The sequence below is a fragment of the Gopherus flavomarginatus genome, chromosome 2, assembly GCF_025201925.1.
Source record: "Gopherus flavomarginatus isolate rGopFla2 chromosome 2, rGopFla2.mat.asm, whole genome shotgun sequence".
Lineage (NCBI taxonomy): Eukaryota > Metazoa > Chordata > Testudines > Testudinidae > Gopherus > Gopherus flavomarginatus.
In genome coordinates this window covers 179,792,530-179,815,758 of record NC_066618.1, presented here as the reverse complement: position 1 = coordinate 179,815,758, position 23,229 = coordinate 179,792,530, and the positions used below count along the sequence as shown (strand labels likewise).

General features: G+C 42.8%; 1 protein-coding gene across 1 annotated transcript in view; it reads left to right on the top strand.

Moving 5' to 3' along the window:
* Positions 1-22,133, top strand: part of F13A1 (coagulation factor XIII A chain) — a 96,314-nt gene extending 74,181 nt beyond the window's left edge. The window contains exons 12-15 of the mRNA XM_050939963.1: positions 1,415-1,702; positions 6,212-6,372; positions 14,327-14,463; positions 19,465-22,133. Of these exons, the coding sequence (XP_050795920.1) occupies positions 1,415-1,702; positions 6,212-6,372; positions 14,327-14,463; positions 19,465-19,618 (740 nt within the window). The 3' untranslated portion in view covers positions 19,619-22,133. The remainder of the gene's footprint in view (positions 1-1,414; positions 1,703-6,211; positions 6,373-14,326; positions 14,464-19,464) is intronic.
* The last annotated feature ends 1,096 nt before the right edge of the window (positions 22,134-23,229 follow it).

Genomic DNA, 23,229 nt, shown 5'->3' with positions numbered 1-23,229 from the left:
GTATGCAAAGCCCTAGGAAATAAAAAGTATTGGTGGAGAGGAAGTGATCCCAGAAATAAGCAGCATGTGGGAGAAAATCAGTTACTATTTCTTTAAGGGCCTGCAAACAGGAATTTTGCAGAGTGGGTGAGGCAAGGCTCTTCTCTAACCCCAACCCAACCAATTGAGGTGAGCTGAGACAAGGGGACTAGCTAATTTTTCATCATCCACTACAGAAGGTCTGACACATGTTGGGTGACAGTAATTCCTTATGGGCTTCCTCCACATCAAATACAGTGTCTTGGTAAGTGCGTCTTTTTTTACCATAAAAGGGATGCGTGTCACACAGCCCTGCTACCCTGAGACTGTTTCCAGTGCTAAAAATTAAGTCCACATGGCTGTGACATGTATCTAGAATCAGATATACTCAAAAGTTGGCAGTGTTCTTCCGTCTTCTCTACTAATTTACTTTAGCAACACTCTCCCATTCATTTGTGATATTAGGGAAGCAGAGAAAGCAAAATAACATTTTAATCCAAAGTAAGATGCTCTGCCCAGGACTGCATGGTTTGGAGTACAGAGATTTTTCTTTCTAAGTCCCACTGATCAATTGAGTTTAGGTTGATGATGAACCACAGTAGTTATTATCTGACTATTGCTTCAAGTATTCACTACTTATACTTCACTAGTCACACAGTGTGATTGATCACCGACGTCATATGGTGGCATTTCTGCGCCATGACTGGATGATTCCCAGTCCACAAGCTATCAGCATGGCTCAATGAACTCTTCAGCACAAATATTCAAGCAACTGCAGATGTGCATGAGTATTTGAAACATCCTGTCTTTCTGTGAACAAAAAATTCACAGAAAACAAATAAGGCAAATATCATTGAGTTAAATTTGGCTATTTTTATTTTTAAAAATTGCAAGTGATTTTTTGTTTTTATTTGCAGTATTTGCCAATCTCTGACTGGTACAATAGTTGGAAGTCTCAGCAAAGGGGCCAGGAACTGAATGGACATGGAGACTGAACTACCCTCTTACTCATAAATGTGGTCTCTTTAGTACATTAGCTGGTCAGTTTGGTGGGGAAGCATGCATTACCCCTGCCACTGCTCAGATTGTCCTCTACCTAGCTCCAGGTCTCCAGAAACCTAAGGGCCAGATCCTGAGATCATTACAGTTAAGGGGAGTCTTTTCATTGACTAATGAGCTGTAGATCTGGCCCATGATCTAGTAGTTTTTTATAAGAACTGAAGTCATTTAAAAAGAGAAATAATTTCAAAATATTTGTAAAAGATTTTGGGGGGGTGTTTGTTACTGCCATACAGAAAACACCAATCTGGACCCCGGAAAAGTGGCACCATTATGAACCTGGTAATTAGGTCCTGTTGTTTCAGGTTTTTTTAACATAATTTCCATCCTGTCCTAGGCACAGAAGAAGAGAGACTGGCCCTTGAGACAGCTCTGATGTATGGCATTAAAAAGCAGGCTACCCAGGATACTATGGAGCAGGCAGGGACCGATGTCGACATGGACTTTCAAGTGGAAAATGCAACACTTGGCAGTGACTTCAAAGTCACTGTAACTTTCAGAAACAACAGCCACAACCATTATACTGCAACAGCCTATCTGTCTGGCAATATTGTGTTTTATACGGGTGTCACGAAGAATGAATTCAAGAATCATACTTTTGATGTGACACTGGAACCCTTGGCATGTAAGATGGGGAAAACTTTAAGTCTCAGCCTTTTGTTTGCTTTCTTATCTGCGTGTACGGACACCCGTGAAACTCCCTCCAGCGATAGGCCCAAATTACATAACCATGGGTAGGGCCCTGGAATGGGAGTCAGGAAACCTGGGTTCTATTCCTCAGTCTACTGTGTATTTGCCTGTGACCATCCCCAATATGTGAAATGGGGATGATAATGATTATCCACATTCAAAAAGAACTTTGAGTTCTACAGAATGAAAGTGCTGAATTATTAAATAAGTGATAAGGATTGTTATTATTTAATGAGAAAGAGAGAGCATGGGCCCAGGTGTTAAGCTGTAAACTGTCATTTTCACATTTTTGACCATCTTGTAATTTCTCTGAAAGGAAAGGGAAAACTCTGGTTCTCCGGGTGGAGGTTACAATGACAAAATAAAAGCAAAATCTTTCCCTTATCTGAGAGAGCCCTACAAGAGAAGGGAGTAGAGTGGCACCGGGTGCGCATCTGGCACAGGAGCTATCGTGCAGTTAGAGCATAAGATGGTTCAGGACAGGCTATGAGAATACAGTATTAGGTGCATATTTCTGGCAATCTAAAAAGGAACAGCATACATCCCTAGCTAGTGTGTGCTGCTAACCACAGCATATGCGCTAGCCAGCTGACAGCACACTCCCTATCTGAGATACCGTGCACCCTGTGGAGCATGCTGTGATGGTGGTACCCCCTTTCTAGCTCTCTCTGGACTGTTAGGGAGAGATACTGCCCTGTTGTTTGCCTGGGATAAAAAGTTCCCTCATCCATTCTGCACGTCTTAGGGCAGGATTTTTCCCTACAACTGTAAATTTCTATTTTGAGCTTGTAAATCTCCATAAAATAATCGTCCACTTAATGAGAAATTACAGATGGACCCTAATCAAAACTTTAGCTCCAGTCTCATATGATGAGCCAATAGCTATTTGTTGGTTGTTTCTGAGTCATCTGATTCATTTGTGGGTACTCAGTAACTGTTAATGTACTTTCTCTCTGCTGCATCGAGTTGTTCCAACCGATTTTATTATAACAAGCAATTTTTAAGTGCTCTGAATCAATTATTAAATGTCACCTGTAAAGTTGTCAAACTTTATAAAAAATATGTGGCTAGCCATTAAAGTAAATCAATTTCAATTCTCGGCTAAACTCTCATTTGCAATCCCATTGCATCCCTATAACTGAGAGAAGCATTTAGCCATAATTTAGATGTTCGGTAGAGATGTGCAAATATCTCAGCAGTCCCTCTGTTTTCCAAGCTAAACTGCACAGGTCAGATTCAGCCCTGTGCTGAAGTTCTATGTAAGTCACCCTGACTCCACTTAACAAAGAGTTTAAATGATGCAGTGGTGCTTGTTTAAAGTCCTCTGCACTAAGGTGAATTTACTAGTGTCATAAACAGATAGCTAAGGGTTAATGTCTCTTACACCTGGAAAGAGGTAACCTGAAGCACCTGACCAGAGGACCAATCAGGAAACCAGACTTTTCCAGGTATGGGTGGAGGGAAGTTTGTGTCTGCGTCCTTTGTTCTTGGTCTTCTGCCTCTCTCTCTCGGCTATGGGAGGATTTCTGTTTCCTGCTTTCTAATCTTCTGTTTCCAAGTTGTGAGTACAGAGATCATAATACAATAGGGGTTATTGTTTTTTTCTTCTTTTGTATTTACATGGTATAGTTGCTGGAATGTGTTAAATTGTATTCTTTTTTAATAAGGCTGTTTATTCATATTTCTTTTAAGCAATTGACCCTGTATTTGTCACCTTAATACAGAGAGACCATTTTTTATGTATTTTTCTTTCTTTTTACATAAAGCTTTCTTTTTAAGACCTGTTGGAGTTTTTCTTTAGTGGGGAACTCCAGGGAATTGAGTCTGTGCTCACCAGGGAATTGGTGGGAGGAAGAAGTCAGGGGGAAATCTGTGTGTGTTAGATTTACTAGCCTGACTTTGCAGTCCCTCTGGGTGACGGGGGAGAGAGAGATTAGCTCTCGGTACTTCTGTTTTGCAAGGCTGGAAACGGGGAGGGTGGAATCCCTCTGTTTAGATTCACGGAGCTTGTTTCTGTGTATCTCTCCAGGAACACCTGGAGGGGGGGAAGGGAAAAGGTTTATTTCCCTTTGTTGTGAGACTCAAGGGATTTGGGTCTTGGGGTCCCCAGGGAAGGTTTGGGGGGACCAGAGTGCCCCAAAACACTCTAATTTTTTGGGTGGTGGCAGCTTTACCAGGTCCAAGCTGGTAACTAAGCTTGGAGGCTTTCATGCTAACCCCCATATTTTGGACGCTAAGGTCCAAATCTGGGACTAGGTTATGACACTAGGATACGTTTATAGCCAAATGATAATTTTTGCTAAGCTTTGGCATGGTATATGGAATGTTTTCATAAAGTCCAAACTCTAATGACTGATGATGATTAGAGAATATAGACTGGGCCTCCATCTAGAATAAGATAGCATACCAGGGGGAAATCGTTAGGGTTGCCAACAGTCCCTTATTATAAGGGACATACCTTATTTTTTCACCGCTGTATGACAAGATTGAGAGTTGCTGAGTGTTGCAAAAAGCAGCAAGAAATAGCCCTGGCAAATGTAGGTGAGTACAGCTGCTTATTACTATTATTATTAATAATAATAATTAGTAATATCAGGAAGATGAGTGAGGTGAGAGTGCTAAGAAAACAATCCCTTATTTTTTAAACACAATGTTGGCAACCCTCAGAATCACCTTAACATATTTTGAGGAATGTGAGCAGAATTTGTAGGTTTAGTGACATAGCAAGAAGTAAGAGAGTGTGTGTGTGTGTGTGTGTGTATTTTGAAGGTAATAGAATATCACTATATGATCAAAATGTGTCAAAGGCATTCTTTCTAGACTGCACTGCTGAAAGGAACAAAATAAGTTTTCAAACAGAAACTGAGTGCGTGATTTTCAGAATAATGATTAAAGGAACTGTGGGGGTTGGAAACATCTTTGAGGATTTGAATAGCTTAAACCTGCCAGTGCCTTCAAAGGTGCTGCTGCTTCCACTCAGTTATATTTAGCTTTCTCTGTGTTTTTGAAAGGCAGTTCAGTTTTGTGTCTCCTTTGGATTTCCCGGGCACAGTAAGTTGTATTGGCATCTTACCAGAAATGAGATTCCATTTTTCTTTTTTCTCTGTGATTAAATTTAATCTGAAATGTTTCTTTTTTCTCCATTGTAAAATAAATTTCACGTATAGTACAACAAATATTTTTTGCACAGATAAAAAACACCTAGTCTTGATTATAATTGAGATATGATGGGAAATTCATTTACAGGAGATGGGACCACACCAAAAAAATTCCAGGCTGGCCTGGTGAATCTAGTTCAGGTGGTCATCCTGGGAATAGCTTTGAAGCCCACTCTAGGGACCCATTTTGATGTAGGTGGAACAAGAGTGGAAAGAGGTGAATATGATTTACCCAGTTTGAATTCAATGTCATGGGTGTTTATACAGTGCCAAGCACACTGAGGGCCTAGTCCAGCATGACTCTGAGGCTCTTAGGTGCTACGATAATACAAATGAATAATAAGTGGGTGGAAAACCTTGATACTTTTTACTAACGTTCGAAAAACTAGACTGGAGTTTGCCCAGGCAAGGAATCAGGATCTATAGTGACTGATCGCCTAGGTGATCTATGTGAGCTTCTTTCTGTTGAATCCTAACACGCTTGCTGGACTGGAAGTTGCTGTTCAATACCGTTAAAATCAATGATTCCCTGCATCTTAACATTCCAGCCCAGGAAGTTGTTCCTTTAAATAATTATCATCCAGGACCAGAGTGAAAGCTCTCAAGGGAGAGAGAGAGTGCTGAGAGATTCCTGCTGCAGATAGCGTTGATGTAGGTCAACAGCTGGCATCAGCAATGGGCCCTGCGCTGAGGAACAGGAAACCTTGCCAGTAGCACTGTGCGCATTCACACCTCCAATTGGTTGCTGTTCTGCCTGCATGGGTACCCTCAAAAAGAAGTGGAAGTGGCACAGGAACGAAGTAGAGAAGTAAACATTTAGAGGGAGATTCGCCAAGGGCATTTCAGCACCTCACTCTCCCATTAAAAGCCCATGGGAGTTATTTATTACATCTTGTTTGTATTATGGTAGTGCCTCTGAGCCCCAGTCAAGGATCAGGGCTCCATTATGCTGGGCACTGGACAGACGCTGGACCGACATGTAACAAAGAAGATAGTCCCTATCCCAGAGAACTCAATCTTAAATGACAGGTGTTGCACAAGGTGAGGACAAAAGGAACAGATGTGGGAAAGGGAGGTAACACACAATGAAAGTTTTAGCAGAAAATGAGGGGTCACAGCTTTTGTCTGACCACCTAATTCCCATTTGTGCCTTTGACAGTCTCTTCATTGGGGGGCAAATCTGTACTGTGTCTGCAGGGCATCAGCAGTACCAAAAGTAATAATAGGTAACTATACTGCTTTCAAGCTTCAGTTTTATTGTGTGTTTTTGTTTTTTCTCCCATCAGCTAAAATTTCTGAGGTCTTAATCAAATCGGGGGAGTACATGAGTCAGCTGCTGGAACAGGCCTCTTTGCATTTCTTCGTCACAGCACGTCTCAATGAAACGAAAAAGATTCTGGCCAAGCAGAAGACCTCTGTACTGCAAATCCCCAAGCTGCACATCAAGGTCAGTTTCAGAACGCAACAAAGGAAACTGGCAACTATCCTGAGTTCAGGATACATTCTGCATCACTGTCACACTGACCTCTATTATGTATATCTACGGGTTGGGCCAGCGCTTAGGTGGCTAACCTGGGGGTCTTTTTTCAAACAAATTTTAAAAGCTAGTATTATAAACAGCTTAAAACAGGGTCAGATATAAAAATAAGTAGAGTTGATTGCATCACATCTAATTCGGTTGCCTCATGCACTCCACTTAGACCCTGTTTTCAGTTGCTTATAACTTTCATTTTGGCTGAAATTTTCCATGTTGGTGTGTGCCTGAAGCTGAATTTATTTGTTGATTGTTTTTTTTTTTGAAAGGCTCAGCAAAAATGAAGAAAATATGTTTTGCACATGTTAAACAGTCTTACAACTGTTTTGTTAAGGCCTATCACCTCCCTACTTTGGAGGAGAGACTTTAAGTTTGGTAGGGACATCACCTTGATGTCAGGTATGGGCCTTTTGCCATCCCCAGGAAAATTCACCCAAGAAGGCCAAGTTATGAGCCTCTGAAAAATCTCAGTTTGTGCATGTTCAGATAGACTTGGTTGTTAGTTTGGCAGCTAAATTCTCCTGACTTCAGCTGCACTGAACATGTTCCAGCAGGAGTGAGCAAGACTTTCCCTCTTATTACTTGGGTAGGAGGAGCAGCAAACTAGGAAATGGTGGGGGCACAGGCAAGATGGGTTTATATAACTATCCTTCCAAATGTGAATAGATACAGAACAATCTTCCTGACCCTGCAGACAGACTGAAGCAATAGCTATGAACTACCCCATATCATCTCAAAGGGAGGGTCAGCTCTGAAGTGTAATAGAGGTAGCTCAAATGGCAGCATTGTTTAAAAGTCTCTATTTCTTAAAATAAACATACAAAAATTCTGAGGTCCTACAATCGTAGTTATATCCATGTGAAACAGCAGGTAAGCTACAAAAAAGGTGAGAAAGTAGAACAGATATTGTAGACTCAAAATACTGAGACATTTGCAGAAAAACTCTCATGAAATACAGAAGTGTCACTATGGTCTAATTAGAGAATGTAAATGATTATCAGTATTCTCTTCAGACAGGGGAGGTTCTGTTTTACAGAGCATCTTCAGTAGCCAAATTTAAAAATGTATAATCCTGTACCTTCAGTATCCAGACAGAACCTCCAACACAAAATCCTCAGATTAAGCTCTAAAATAGCTTATCCACCCTCCTCTCTTGTGATGAGAGAATAATTAATGAAAGTGATAGTTTTTGCTCAATAACCATGTATTCTGTAAACGATAAAAGCTTAAGGTGACCTGCAAAGGGTAAAAAAACAAAATTGTGTTTTGTGCCCTATTCGCTGCTTTGTGATGTACAAAGGTGGTCTGCTTTTTTGTTTTTTTCTTTCAAGTGCATGTAAGAGAGAAGTGGTAGGGGATTCTGCTCAATTTTAATTTTAGAAATGTGAGAAATGCAAGTCTCATCTTCCCAAACTTTCTTGGGAGCCTTCAATATGTGACTTGGATGACTACGTAATCCCTAAGTAAGGGAAAAGGGTGAAAAATCCTATTCCTCATATGTCTTCATATATACATCTTGATCTTTCTATGTCTGGCTAAAAGATCATTGGAATTATAATGGTTTCTTTCAAATTTAGCTTGAAGCCAGGTCACAATAATAAGGCCTGGTCTACAATGGGGGGGGGGGGAATCAATCTAAGATACGCAACTTCAGCTACGAGAATGGCATAGCTGAAGTCGATGTGTCTTAGATCGACTTAGAATCACTTACTTCGCATCCTCACGGCACGGGATCGATGGCCACCGCTGCCCCGTCGACTCCGCTTCCACCTCTCGCCGTGGTCGAGTTCCGGAGTCAACGACAGAGCGATCGGGGATCGATTTATCTATGTCTACACTAGACACGATGAAACAATCCCTGATAGATCAATCACTACCCGCTGATCCGGCAGATAGTGTGGACGTACCCTTAGTGTGCTATAGTGAAATTATGCTCTCAGTTATATCTGTGTAAACCCAGAATAACTCAACTCTTATGGAGTTAACTCACGTGATCAAAAGCACTTAAATAAATTAGGTTCCCAACTCCCATTGATTTCAATGGGAGTTCAGCGCCCAACCTACATAGGCACTTTTGGAAATCCTGCTACGTGCCTGCCTGCAACTTTAGACACTTTTGACATTTTGGTCCTAAATGCCTTATCCTATGCCACTGAAGTCAGTGGGAGTCTTACATTTTACTGTTTCAGAGTGGAGGTGATCAAGCCCTAAGTGAGGATACCAGGATTTGGCCCATAGCAATCTCTTAGGATTTGGCTACACTTGCAGATGTAAAGCGCTGGGAGTTAAACCAGCCTTTGGAGACCACAGCAGAGAAAATGCTGCTATGTGTTTACACTGTCAGCTGCAAGCACACTGGTGTGGCCACAGTAGCAGCTCTTGCAGCCCCACAAAGAGCAGTGCATTGTGGTAATTATCCCAGTGTGCAAGTGGTTGTAGCGTGCTTTTCAAATGAGGTGGGGTGGAGTAAGACAGGGAGCATGTTGTGTGTATGTGGGGGGAGAGAGAGTGGGTTTTGGGGGGGCTGAGAGCATGTCAGCATGCTGTCTTGTAAGTTCAGACAGCAGCAGACGCCCCTCCTCCCCACCTCTCTCTCACACACACACTCACAGCAGCAGCATTCTACAGTAATGGTTTGCTTTGTCCCAGAGCAGATAAGCATGCCGGCTGTCAGAAACTGAGCTTTGAAAGGGGATATCCACATACCTGCAGTCAAGTTCAAAACAATGACAAGAATGGCCACTTGACTTCAGGGAATTATGGGACGTTTCTGGACGCCAGTCACAGCACAGTAATGCAACACGTTGTCTACACTGACACCTAGGCATTTCAGCTGGGGCGCAGCAAGCTTTATGCTTCTTGTGGAGGTGGATTACCAGGAGCAGTCCAGCTGCAGAGTCCAGGCACTCTATATGCCTTGCCAGTGTGTATGCCTCAGGAGTTAGGGCACTCGGGGCTGATTTAATGTGCTCTCACTTGCAAGTATAGCCAAGTCCTTAGACTATTAGACTATTAGAAGTAATATTAAAGCAAAGTACTACTGACTAGAATTGGTCAGAGAAGAGGTTTTTATCCCCAGTGGAAAACTTTCGAGGTGTTGTCAACCCACCACCCCCACCCTCAGCAAGTATTGATTTGGGGGTAGGGAGGGTAGCCAGAGTTTTTACTTTAAGGATTTTTGTTTTTTCATTGAAAACAATTTTGGGTGGGAGGAGGGGAGGACTCCATGAAAACTTTTCAGTACCACTGACATCAATTTGAAGATGTCAGAGGGTCTTTTTAGAATCATAGAATATTAGGGCTGGAAGAGACCTCAGGAGGTCATCTAGTCCAATGCCCTGCTCAAAGCAGGACTAACCCCAACTAAATCATCCCAGACAGGGCTTTGTCAAGCTGGATCTTAAAAACCTCTAAGGATGGAGATTCTACCACCTCCCTAGGTAACCCATTCCAGTGCTTCACCACCCTCCTAGTGAAATAGTTTTTCCTAGACCACCCCCACTGCAACTTGAGACCATTGGTCCTGGTTCTGTCATCTGCCACCACTGAGAACAGCCTAGCTCCATTCTCTTTGGAACCCCCCTTCAGGTAGTTAAAGGCTGCTATCAAATTCTCCTTCACTCTTCTCTTCTGCAGACTAAATAACCCTAGTTCCCTCAGCCTCTTCTCGTAAGTCATGTGCCCCAGCCCCGTAATCATTTTCGTTGCCTTCCGCTGGACTCTCTCCAATTTGTCCACATCCCTTCTGTGGTGGGATGTGTTGGGGGTCCAAAACTGGACACAATATTCCAGCTGTGGCCTCACCAGTGCCGAATAGAGGGGAATAATCACTATATTTGCTTTTTTCCAATCATCCGGGACCTCCTCTGATTCCCACAAATTTTCAAAGATAATGGCCAATGGCTCTGCAATCACATCAGCCAACTCCCTCAGCAACCTCAGATGCGTTAGATCCAGACCCATGGACTTGTGCATGTTCAGCTTTTCTAAATAGTCCTTAACCTGTTCTTTCACCACTGAGGGCTACTCATCTCCTCCCCATACTGTGTTGCCCAGTGCAGCAGTCTGGGAGCCGACCTTGTCTGTGAAGACCGAGGCAAAAAAGCATTGAGTACTTCAGCTTTTTCCACATCATCTGTCACTTAGGTTGGCTCCTCCATTCAGTAAGGGTCCCACACTTTCCCTGACCTTCTTTTTGTTGCTAACATACCTGTAGAAACCCTTCTTGTTACCCTTCACATCCCTTGCTAACTGCAACTCCAATTGTGCCTTGGCCTTCCTGATTACACCCTGCATGCTCCAGCAATATTTTTATACTCCTCCCTTCCTAGTCATCTGTCCAAATTTCCATTTCTTGTAAGCTTCCTTTTTGAGTTTAAGCTCACCAAAGATTTCACTGTTAAGCCAAGCTGGTTGCCTGCCATATTTGCTATTCTTTCTGCACATTGGGATGGTGTGTTCCTACACCCTCAATAGGGCTTCTTTAAAATACAGCCAGCTCTCCTGGACTCCTTTCCCCCTCATATTAGCCTCCCAGGAGATCCTGCCCATCAGTTCCCTAAGAGAGTTTGTCTGCTTTTCTGAAGTCCAGGGTCCATATTTTCTATTCTCCTTTCTTCCTTTTGTCAGGATCCTGAACTCAACCATCTCATGGTCACTGCTGCCCAGGTTGCCACCTACTTCTACTTCCCCTAGCAATTCTTCCCTGTTTATAAGCAGCAGGTCAAGAGGAGCACAGCCGCTAGTTGGTTCCTCCAGCACTTCTACCAGGAAGTTGTCCCCAACACTCTCCAAAAACTTCTTGGATTGTCTGTGCATTGCTGTATTGTTCTCCCAGAAGATGTCAGGGTGATTGAAGTCCCCCATTAGAACTAGGGCTTGTGATCTGAAAATTTCAGTTAGTTGTCCGAAGAAAGCCTCATCCACCTCATCCTTCTGATCTGGTGGTCTATAGCGCATGCCCACCACAACATCACCCTTGTAGCTCTCGCCTCTAAACTTAACCCAAAGACTCTCAACAGGCTTTTCTCCAGTTTCATACTGGAGCTCTGAGCAGTCATACCACTCTCTTACATACAATGCAACTCCCACACCTTTCCTCCCACACCTGTCCTTTCTGAACAGTTTATACCAATCCGTGACAGTGCTCCAGTCATGTGAATTGCCCCACCAACTTTCTGATATTCCAATCACATCATGGTTCCTTGATAGTGCCAGGACTTTTTGACTGGACTGTCACAGATGTGGCTATTAATGCTATCATGGCACATCAGCCATGTGGTGTTATACTGGCCAAAGAGTTTTACCTCATCTGTGCTGCATCCGTTTCCTGTTCTTATAGACAGGGGGTTTTGAGAACAGCCAAATAGAAAGGTTATATACAGAGAACAGACTGAGCTGGAATTCCCTCCAGAGCATTAAAGATGAGTGCAAAAGAATGGAAAGCTGTGCACAAGACCTTAGAGGATCCTGAGTGACACAAACCAGTGCTCCTAATTTTATCGTATGGAATAGGAAAAAATATTTTAGTAGTGCATTCTGGAGTGCCTAATCACCACAGTGATAAAAGGGACTAGATAAACAACACCACGAGCATTTTCTTCCCAGGAGCACCTTCTTTCTCCTGGGAACACCTCCTGCACCAGGAGCTGGGACAGAGAGTGGAAGTGGGCTTGGAGTAGGCTCCACCACCCCAGCTCTACATTTTTGGTGGATTCCTCAGAAAGCTGCTTAAGCCAGCTTTGTTGCTGCTTTGTGCTGCTCAGACCCAAGAATTCAACCTAAAGGTTGTAAAGCCCCTTTTCTAGATCCAAGTTCCACCCCACTCTGCTGGCTGGTCTTACAGCCACAAGTTTGCATATTCCAACAAAGCTTTCTACTTCTTTTTTTTAAGTCAACTAAGAAAAGGAAGACCCTGCACACACACCAACCATGATAGTGCTGTTACAAACAAGGGGCTGTGCACAACTTCATGCATTGCCTGAAAAAAGCAGAGTTGTTAAAACAAACAAGATCCCACTCTTCATCCTCAATCATTCACAAACCTGTGATTTGGAGTGCTGAGCACCCCAACAAGGTGCTGAGCATCTTCCTTTCTTACTGAAGTGCATGGAAGGTGAGGACACACTTTGTCTCCCAACTGTGATGTAATCAGAGGTCCCCCTACTAGGCCAGAATTAAGAAGATCCTCAGAAGTGACAAGGCAGAAAAGGCTGTTTCAGTCTGGAAGCCAATATGCCAGAGACAGAGGTAGTGGGCATAGTGTAAGAATAGCAATAGAATAGAATGAGATCTACAAGGTTTCTTTCTGTCCTCTACCTCAATACAAAATCCTCTTTGTATTCATAATAATCAAGGCCCTGACTTATCTATCATACATAAAAAGTCTGTCTCTAAGGGTATGTCTGCACCATGAAATTAGGTCAATTTTACAGAAGTTGATTTTTAGAAATCGATTTTATACAGTCACTTGTGTGTGTCCTCACTAAGCGCATTAAGTCGGCGGAGTGCATCCTCACTACCATGGCTAGCATTGACTTACAGAGCGGTGCACTGTGGGTAGCTATCCCACAGTTCCCACAGTCTCTGCTACCCACTGGAATTCTGGGTTAAACTCCCAATGCCTGGTGGGGCAAAAACATTGTCACGGGTGGTTCTGGGTACATGTCATCAAGCCCCCTCCCTCCTTCCCTCCCTCCGTGAAAGCAACAGCAGACTATCGTTTCCTGGGTTACCTGTGCAGATGCCATACCATGGCAAGCATGGAGCCCGCTCAGCTCACCGTCACCGTATGTCTCCTGGGTGCTACTGGCAGATGCGGTACAGCATTGCTACACAGAAACATTCTACACTCTACGATTCTGGGGGGACTGCAGGTCACCTGTGCTGCTAAGTGCTGCTGAGCTTGTCACGCTGACCAAACAGGAAATGAAATTCGAAAGTTCCCGTGGCTTTTCCTGTGTACCTGGCTAGTGCATCAGAGTTCAAAGTGCTGTCCAGAGCGGTAACAACGGAGCACTCTGGGATAGCTCCCGGAGGCCAATACCATCGATATGCGTCCACACTACCCCAAATTCAACCCAGCAAGGTCGATTTTTAGCGCTAATCTCCTCACTGGGCAGGAGTACAGAAGTCGATTTTAAGAGTCCTTTAAGTCAACAGAATGGGTGTGTGGGTTGTGTGGACGCATTCATTTAAAATTGACCTAACACAGCTAAATTCAACCTAACCCCGTAGTGTAGACCAGGGCTAATAGTGCTTTAATAGATATGTGTGCATTACTCCACTTTAATTGTATAGCAGGTCCTTCTGTGGTTCCGTTATCTTCACTAGCATACATGTTATGAAATCTTCTCGGACAGGTTGTGTGCAGAAATGAGGTGAAGCTTGGCGCTTTCTCTCTCTCTCTCTCTCTCTTTTTCCACTTCAGCTTACTTCAGTCTCTGAATACTGCATCGTTCACAGTGGGAAAACCCACATTTAAACCAGCGAAAAATTTGCCTGGTCATTGTATCCATTGCAATTTGGTGCAGTAAAGAATGCATTGCTACTTTCCATAGAGTGAATGGCCAGTCACCCCAGCTGCATCTAGGTATTTTAACTAGTTTTGATTTGTAGAGCAGTGAGCACAAAGAAAAGAAACATGGTTCCATATGTTGTGGGCGGGGGGCGGGGGGAGGGCGGTGGTCGTCTTCTCTGTGCATGACCAAGCCCAAAAAACTTATAGCTCATTTTACATTGTTTCTTTCACAAAAAGCCATCTGTATAAACACACATTTTGTTAAATGTGCATCTAACAATTGAGACTTTGCATGCCAGGATTTTATAATTTTCTGCTTATTATCTACATCTTTCCCTTGTTTTGTAGGTTCCTGGAGAGAAGGTAGTTGGTAAAGAAATGTCTGTGATAGTAGAATTCACCAACCCACTGAACCAAAAGCTTGTGAATGTCTTGGTACGTCTCGATGGACCTGGCCTACTGAGGACAACCACAAAAATGTTCAGGTAGGGAAGAGGGTGGAAATAATGGGCTGTTCATTCCCTTCTCCCATATGGGATTTAGCACAAAGTAACTATCCCTGTTGATCCATGTACTGTAATTCAAGCATCTGCTTCTTATTCTAAGGATGTGTAATGGATGGAGGGGGAGTAACAGTTGCAAGAGGTCAGTCTGTCACTGTGCACATTACTAGAGGGTTTGGGGAGTTGGGAAGGGGCTTTGGAGATGTTGGTGATGTGGGCAATTTTCAACTCTGTTATTTTTTTATTTGTCCTCTTTGTGTCAAATCTAATCTCTGCCTCAACTACTCAACCACATATTGCCCACTACTCAAGGGTTGTGGTGAAACCATAAATAGGACCCCCTTTTTAGGGAGGGTGTTCCAAAAAGGGATTCCTCGCTCCTGCATAGATTCAGAGCAAGATTTTAAAAGATTCACCTAAAGATTCTGATAGATGTTTTTGCAAATCCCTTTATGCACCTATCTGAATCTAAACACCTTTTTCAAATCTGTCTCTATGGGTCTGATGCTGAAACTGCAGAGCATGGAGGGGATCACTGTGTTGAACATGGGAGTAAATAACTGTGTCCCTACAGCATTCCTAAATAGGTCTATCCTGAAATGCAGGGGCCTGATGCAGAATGACCTCAAGTCTGAGAAACAGGACTGTCCTATGTTGTTGGCCAATCTTTTGTTTCATTTAGAGAGAATCTCATCACTGCCACAGCTGCTTCCAGATGTAAGGGCTAAATTTTCCAGAACTCACTTTACATTTGAGTGTGATGTGGTGTGTGTGTGTGTAAACAGTAGAACTGTGTGTGCATAAAAGATTTTTGGATGCAAGTCTTATTTGCATGCACAAGTTCTGCTGTTGGCACGCAGTATTGGGCACTCAAATTTAGAGGCTGGATTGAGGCCCTGGTTCCTTTGAAAAATTGGAGTAATTCAGCAGTAGCATAAAGGATAGCATATTTGCACATCAGAGATCTGATTCTGATCACACTTGGACCAATGTAAAAATGATTGGCATCAGATCCTGGATTTGAGTTGGGTAGAAAATAGGTGTTAAAGGGCATTGGACAGTGTGTAACATGCACTACAGTTTAGAGCATGACGGAATTTGGCTCAGGATCTTCCACAGGGGCTATACTAGTTTTGAAAATGGCCTCAATTATTAGAGAATCATGGCAGAGCACCCATTGTTTTGCAGCCCTACTTATTCTAAAAACTATTGCTGACTGCTCTCACCTTCAAGGAAGTGAGAGTTGTCAGGTGCATCCAAAGAAAGGGAGTTACCAGGAAACATGATTAATCAAGTGGATACTTTGCTTTCTTCAAGCCACAGTTTCCACTCGCCCCCCTACCCCCCCATCCCTTTAAGATAATGTGCTAGGTCTTATTTAAAAATGGGAAATGATTGCCTATGTCATTAACTTTCCTCGGATGGATAAAGGCTGCAAGTTACACAGAAGCACACAGGGGACAAACCATGGGTAGTTGTACTTTATTTAAATAATAATCCCAATTGCCTCTATGTATTCAAGGTGATAAATGGCTGCAGTGTGTTGATGGCTCAGCACATTATTTAGAATCATTCATCACTAAGTTCACTCCCAGGCAAATATAATTAAGGCAGTTTGACTTCATTTGCAAAAAAGTTAAAATCAGTTGGTTTTCGGGGGGGGGGGGGAGTTTGCATCTCTATCCATCACTGGGCTATCTCGCACTGGAGGTGTTCCCTTTGGTCTCTTGGAATTAGTTATTGTTTGGAGAGAGGGGTATTGAGGAGGATAAGAATTTAGAAATGTCTATAACAGCTCTTGTATTTTTATAGTACTGACTTATGTATAAGGTTTGAGATAACAGGCAGTGTGGTCCAGCGGATAAAGCACTGGGCGGGGAGTCAGGAGACCAGGCTGTTTTTCCTGCCTCTGCCCATTGATTTAGGCATGTCACATAGGGCTATATATTGATGCTTAGCCATGGGCCTGAGTAGGGAAAGGAGCATGATTTGTGCAAAAGCCTTTAACAGTTGCAGCCTCTGTAGTTGGGGGCATTGCCTTTACACGTCTCAAAGCTAGCAACTAGCCACACAATTAATAGCATTATTAAAATGATTTAGGACCAGCCCATATTCAGATCCTCCTTCAAGTCACTTTATCCTTTTCCAAAACTCTGAGCTTGAATTAAAGGTTATGGAGGTGAGGAAGGCTGATTCAGTGCATAGGACAGTAGATTGGGACACAGGAGATCAGGATTCTATTCCCAATTTAGCCCCAGCCTCTTTGTGGTCCTTGGACAAATCATTTCATCTACCTCGTGCCCCAGTTCCCCATCTGTACAATGGGATAACAGCACTTCCCTACCTTGCAGGGCTGCTGTGAGGATAAATACATTAATGGCCACAAGACATTCAGTTGCAGTGAAGACAAGGTCATATAAGTACCTCAAGAGTGAACATACCAGCTAAAGGCCTGATATAAAGTCCACTTAAATCAATAGGCCTCTTTCAATGCGCTTTGAAGAGTTGTTTTGTATAGTCAGGGCCTGATCAGACAGATATAGTGCATGTGGAATGGCAAATTTAGGCTAATAAAAATCTCCAAATTACATTTATACTAAGATCATGCCTACAACAAGCGTTGCATAAGAAGGAAAGTTTATAATGTCAGTCCACAGGGCTACAACCTCAGCTGGTGTAGCTCCATTGACTTCATTAGAGTTATGTGTAATATTTTCAAAAGAACCCAATTGACTCAGAAGCCTGAGTCCCATTGAAAGTCAATGAAATGTAGGCACTTTAAACTTTAATCTTATGACAATTTACATCATCTGAGGATCTGGCTCATGTCTGACAATGTATAATGAACAGTTTTTTCTACCTAAAGGAGCATATAATGCCTTCATTGCTTCCCATATTGGACATTTCCCCCAAACACTCTGAACTAATGGCATTTTAGCTGGCACTGGCATCTAAGTCATGTAATTCACCATTCTGCCATTGTAAGTTTGTATTTGGTGACAAGTCAGTTATAGAAGGACAGGTTACACATTTCTTTAGGAACAAAGAAAAGAGAAGGAATGTGCTAAGAGCAGTTTGCATATATTCTCTTCAAAACACTGTGCTTTGGTTTTTTGCAGGGTGCATGCATTAAAGCTGCTCCAAAGTATTTTGTGCTCAGCTTGGGACTTACTCAAGAAATCCCCATCACAACCCTGATTCTCCCCTGCCTTGAACCTAATGTAGTCAGTTACATCTGTGCACAGTGTAAAATGTTACCAAATCTGACTTCTGCTTTTACTTAGGGCTGGTCCACACTATGGGGGGAAATCGATCTTAGATACGCAACTTCAGCTACGTGAATAACGTAGCTGAAGTCGAATATCTAAGATCGGATTACTCACTCGTCCTCACCGCGCGGGATCGATGTTCGCGGCTCTCCTTGTCGATTCCGCAACTCTGTTGGGGTTGATGGAGTTCCGGAATCGATATAAGCGCGCTCGGGGATCGATATATTGCGTCTAGATGAGACGCGATATATCGATCCCCGAACAATCGATTTTAACCCGCCGATACGGCAGGTAGTCTGGACGTAGCCTTACACTCATGGTAGTAAGCCACTTTGCACTCACTCTGTTCAGATGTTTACACAGAAGAGAGAATCAGGCCCCACATCACTACAACCTCACAGTCCAGAAGTGTGCAGTTCATAATCCTCTTCCTTGCTGTAAAACAGTGTTTGTTTTTATAAATACCTAGCTCACATCCTCCACTGGTTCCATTAAGCAGGCTGCATTCCCCTAAACACATTCAGTCAGTACCAATTATCAACCTTTGTACACAGGGACACGGAGAAGGCTGTGAAACTGCCTAAAAAACACACAAACCCAATACACGAGGCTGTCTATGTGACTTAAACCTTAGCATAAAATTGAAAATCAAGAACAGTACAGAGTGCAATTTGTTGATGCTATAAGCAATCAGGAGCCATACATAATGGAACAGTGCAACTGCTAACAGCAGGATTCATAAGAACATTTCAACTTGTTTTCATGAACAAAAGGAAGTGATCTGTAAAAGTGGACCATGACAAGATGCTCTCTGATTACTGCAGTGTGAGCTGGCAGAGTGTTTCAATTCTCTATCACCACTCCTCCTACTGGATATTTCTGGATAAGGAATTGTTTGAACTACATACATGAATTTGCTTTCAGTATTTGCATTGGAAACTACAGCTAATCTTCTCAGGTCCTCCCAGGACCAGAGGGGAAAGGGGAAGAACTGAATAACTAGACAAAATCTGCTGAATACTATTTTGTGGCAGCATAGTGCAGATTAAGATGCTAAAATGAATATGCATTCCTTGAGCCACCTGAGAGAGACTAGGTGAAATCCTAGTCCCACTGAAGTCAATGGTAAGACTTCCATTGATTTCAGTGGGGGCAGGTTTCACCCAAATAACTTATTACAGAAAACTGAGCTGAAAGACTAAATTTACACTAAAGTTCAGAATTTTGAACGAGATTTCATGGACTCATGGAAACACAGAATAATGGGTCGAATTCTCTGCTGTTGCATGTCAGCATAGCCGCCTTGGCTTCAATGGAGTTTTGCCCATTTATACCAGCAGAAAATTTGATGCATTGAAAATAAGGGCCACCAGTACCCTATGGGATTGACAGAAACTATGGGTTTAAATTAAAAGGGGGAAAATGTAAATTGAATAGCTGGAAAAACTTCCTCCCAGTCAGATCTATTTGACTGAGAAATAGACTCCCAAGAGAAGTGTGGGAAGCCCCATTATTTTGGGGAAAATTTTAAATTGGGTTGGAAAAAAATCCTAGAAAATATATTGCAAGGACAATTTTGCAATGTCCAGGAGATGGGAGCAGTATGAAAAAAATCTAGATTGATCGTTTCTGGACTTCTCAAATTCTGTATGAGGCTGAGAAATCTCACCCTGCCAATCTGTCAAAACAGTGATATTTTGCTTTATAACCTCAGGGAAATTCCAAAGAATTCTACTTTGACCTGGGAAGAAAAATGTTTTCCAAGACAAGCTGGAGTTCGAAAGCTAATTGCAAGCTTGAATTGTGATGCCCTACGACATGTCTATGGCGAGCTGGACCTAGAGGTTGAAAGGAAACCACTTGTGTGAACAAGACTTTTCTTCTTCAGCCTTTCATTTATAAGTGTTTATAGGAAAAAAACTGAAGAAATATTTTCAGCTCTTATTGTCGTATCTCCGAATAAATCTACATGTCAATGAAGCAAAGTAACAGAAAACACCAGGGAGGGTTGGGAATGCATTTATCAGGTTATGAGTGTTCCAAATTAAAATAATACTCGTTAAAAGCAACTTCAGGACATATTACTCTTATAGTTCACATGAATGTATACCCCTTTGCATTGGTACTGGGAGGGAGAAGAAACACTCTTCAGTTTTAATTAGAGCTTGATATTTCACTGAACAAAAAAAATATACATTTTTATGGTAAAACACGGTTTATGTAGCTTAACGGGTTGCTATATCTTGTGGTGTTAAAGTTTTCAAATGCACAGAGCAGCTCACTTTGTTGAAAGGATTTATCAGGTTTGGTACCTCAGAGCTGCTCCCAATTAGCACTCTGCTATGCCCTCCCATACATACAGACACTGGCTTCTTGCTTTGTCTTTACCCCCACTCTGTCTGCTGCTAGCGCACCGTCCCTCTCGTTTGTCCCTAGGCTACCATATCTTTGCCGGGGTCACTGCACTAAGCCCTCAGTTCATTAGTCATAACCTTTCACCTGTGTTCCAAGGCTTCTGTCTTGCCACACCTACTTTCTCTCCTTCCCCACGCTTAGTAGGGGAACCTTATTATTCCTTAGTGCCAGGTGTGTGTAGCAGACAGCCAGTGCTGACAGAAGGTGTTCCAAGTACCTTTATGGAGTTCAGGCTGCACAGCCCTGGAAAGTGGGCAAATAAGGATACAAAGGTGTGGACAGGCAGCAGGCTGGGCGTCTCTGGATTCTACCCCTCCCAAACCCACAAAGGAACCAAGTGCAAATGAATACATCCCCTCTGTGCTGTGGAACCTTTAGGGATGGTTCAGGAAGCAGCTGTGATCAAGTGAGCTTCTGGTATCTCAGTTTTTGCAGGAGCAGCATTCTTGATTAGCGAATAGGAGCCAGTGGGGCTGGGCATGGCAGATGCCTCTTTAGTTTTGGGAGAGGGAAGATTGGCACAGATCTCTGGATATTCCCAAGGTAAGAGGATGGAATCATAGCTTCTTCCAGGGGGAGGGTACAGCCACACCCACCCCGAGAGAAGGGTGAGATGGAAACTCCACAACCTGATTTCAGCGTCCCCTGTCCTTTACAACTTATTCCTGCATAAGGAAGAATGGGGCCCCAGGCTTCTCATTTCTAAGACTGATCCTACCCATAGCTGTTCCTAACATTTCTATTGATTCCAGTCTCACTGTTCTTTTTGCACACTGTTACTCAGCTGAAAAGGAAGTACGCCCTGATGCATTCTGTGCAATGGTGTGGCTCTCCGTGATGTTGATGTGACTTAGGAGCTCTAGGAGATACAGTGCTGCCAAACAGCTACGGGACTGACCCTGAGTCATACTAAAATTTTTGTAGGGGATTTGAATTTTACTCCTAAATACACATTTCCTCCCCAACCCCAAAACACACCTTGTTTCCCTGGGTGTATTATGAATGCCTACTGAAGTACTTCACTGCATGTTATTCATTATAAAATGAGTGTGTGTGGGAGAGGGAGACGGATGGGTCTCAAATTATTCTGCATCTGCAGTAAAAACCTTTGCTTGCCCAGCTGTAGAGATTTACTGTATGTAAAAGGACACGGCCCACGCTAACAAACTGCATGTGTGGAATACTTCATCATTATAAAGGGAGATAAGAGAGGAAGCAGGTGCAAGCCTTACATCTATTAAATAATATAGTCTTACTGTGCCGTTTATAGGTGACATCATGTTATGGTCTGATCAATGAGAGAAAGATGGTTTGCCTTAACCTCTGAAGTCTCATGCTCCTCTTCTTTCCCATGACCCCTCCTCTCCCCTCCCCACAGTCGCAGATATTGTACCCAGGTAAAAGTAATTTTTTTAGGACAGCTAAGCGCAGGAATTCTCTCAGTGACAGAAGGCCACGTAGGGGAGAGATGGCTTGCTTTTTTGTTAGACTATATGGGACAAATTTTCATACAGAGACACGTAAGTTGCACATACAAAATATGTATGTATACACCTCATACTACAGTGATGGGTATAGGACTGAAAGATAAGTACCCGTTGCATGCCTAAGTGGGCACATTCATATGGGGAATGGGTAGGTGTGTACTTAGAGTACCTGGACTTTAATGAAACCATGCTCACACATGTTTTGCCAGCACAACTTACATTACCTCATTTGAAAATTTGTCCTTACCTATCCAAAGGCTCTCAAGGAGCCCTCTGTGTGTGTTAAGCAGTTAATAGCATGCTGGAAATGCATTACGGCAAATTATGTTTCGTGATTATATGTTCCTTGCTAAATTCTACAGTATCTAATACAAAATAGCCACATTTTGCTACTGAGTATAAATCTGCTTTCTTCTGTGCATTTTTAATAATTAGAACATAATAGAAACTTAAAATAAAGACAGTCTGATTATGGAATAGAGCTCATAGCCTGTGTTTTGTATCTTGAACTGTCATTTCTCCTACAATCCAGCAATATAGGACTCTACTTATAGCATCTGTTAAGGGGCAAAAAAAAGGCTGGGAAAGCTAAAGGCTGCTTAAGAAATGCCTCTCTGATACCAAGGAGAAAGCCCTTTCCTTACCTAAAATGTTTTCCCAGGGCCAGTATAAACTGTTACAGCCACTGCTTTGCGCCCTGGTTTATCAACTGAGAACCTAATGCGTTTATCCAGCAAGGAAGTGAACATCTGCAGGACAGATCACAGTGACAGAGGAAAGACTCCATGGACTTTAAATGGCCAATATTCTTCTAATGAAACCTCACAAACATCCCAGCTTCTAAAATATGCACCTCTTAGCTAAATATACACTTAGTATTTCACAAACATTAAGCTATACAACAGCCCTGGGAGACAATACCCAATTTACAGAGCTATAAAGTGAAGCCCAGTGGTTTGACTGGAGTCTAAGGCAGAACCAAGAACACTGAACTCTCAGATCCGTTGCCTCTCCACTCTCTACAGAGCAGTTCTCTAGAAAGAGTTGCCCAGCTAAACATAAGGACTCACTGAATAAAAATTGAATAAGGACTCCAGAACTTGAGCCATAGATTTTAATAGGTTTGATGTGAGTATGGGTCAGGCTTTGGCCTAATTTACACATATGATGCTACATGGAGAATCTATTCTATACACACCCTGCCATCCCCCAAATTACACTAACAACAAAAGAAATGGGCCCAACCCAAATCCCCAACACCTCTGAACTTTGGGGAAGGCCTGAATGACATCACACGGCCGGAACTGGATCTATGAACCAAACAAAGCAGTGAGGAAAAGCAGTACAGACTGTCAGAGAAATGGAGTCCAGGCTGTAGACATGGTGGAGAGTTGCTGAATGTGTTAAACGAGAAGCTTGAACTGAATACAGAAGAAGGGAAACCAGTGCTGAATGCTAGGAGGTAGGGGAAAACATAGCCAGGATGAGAGAAAGAAACATCAGCTTAACAGCAGTGTTTTGGACAGACCTAAGGCGCGAGGGAGCTGCCAGAGGGGAGAAGGTTACAACTGTTAAAG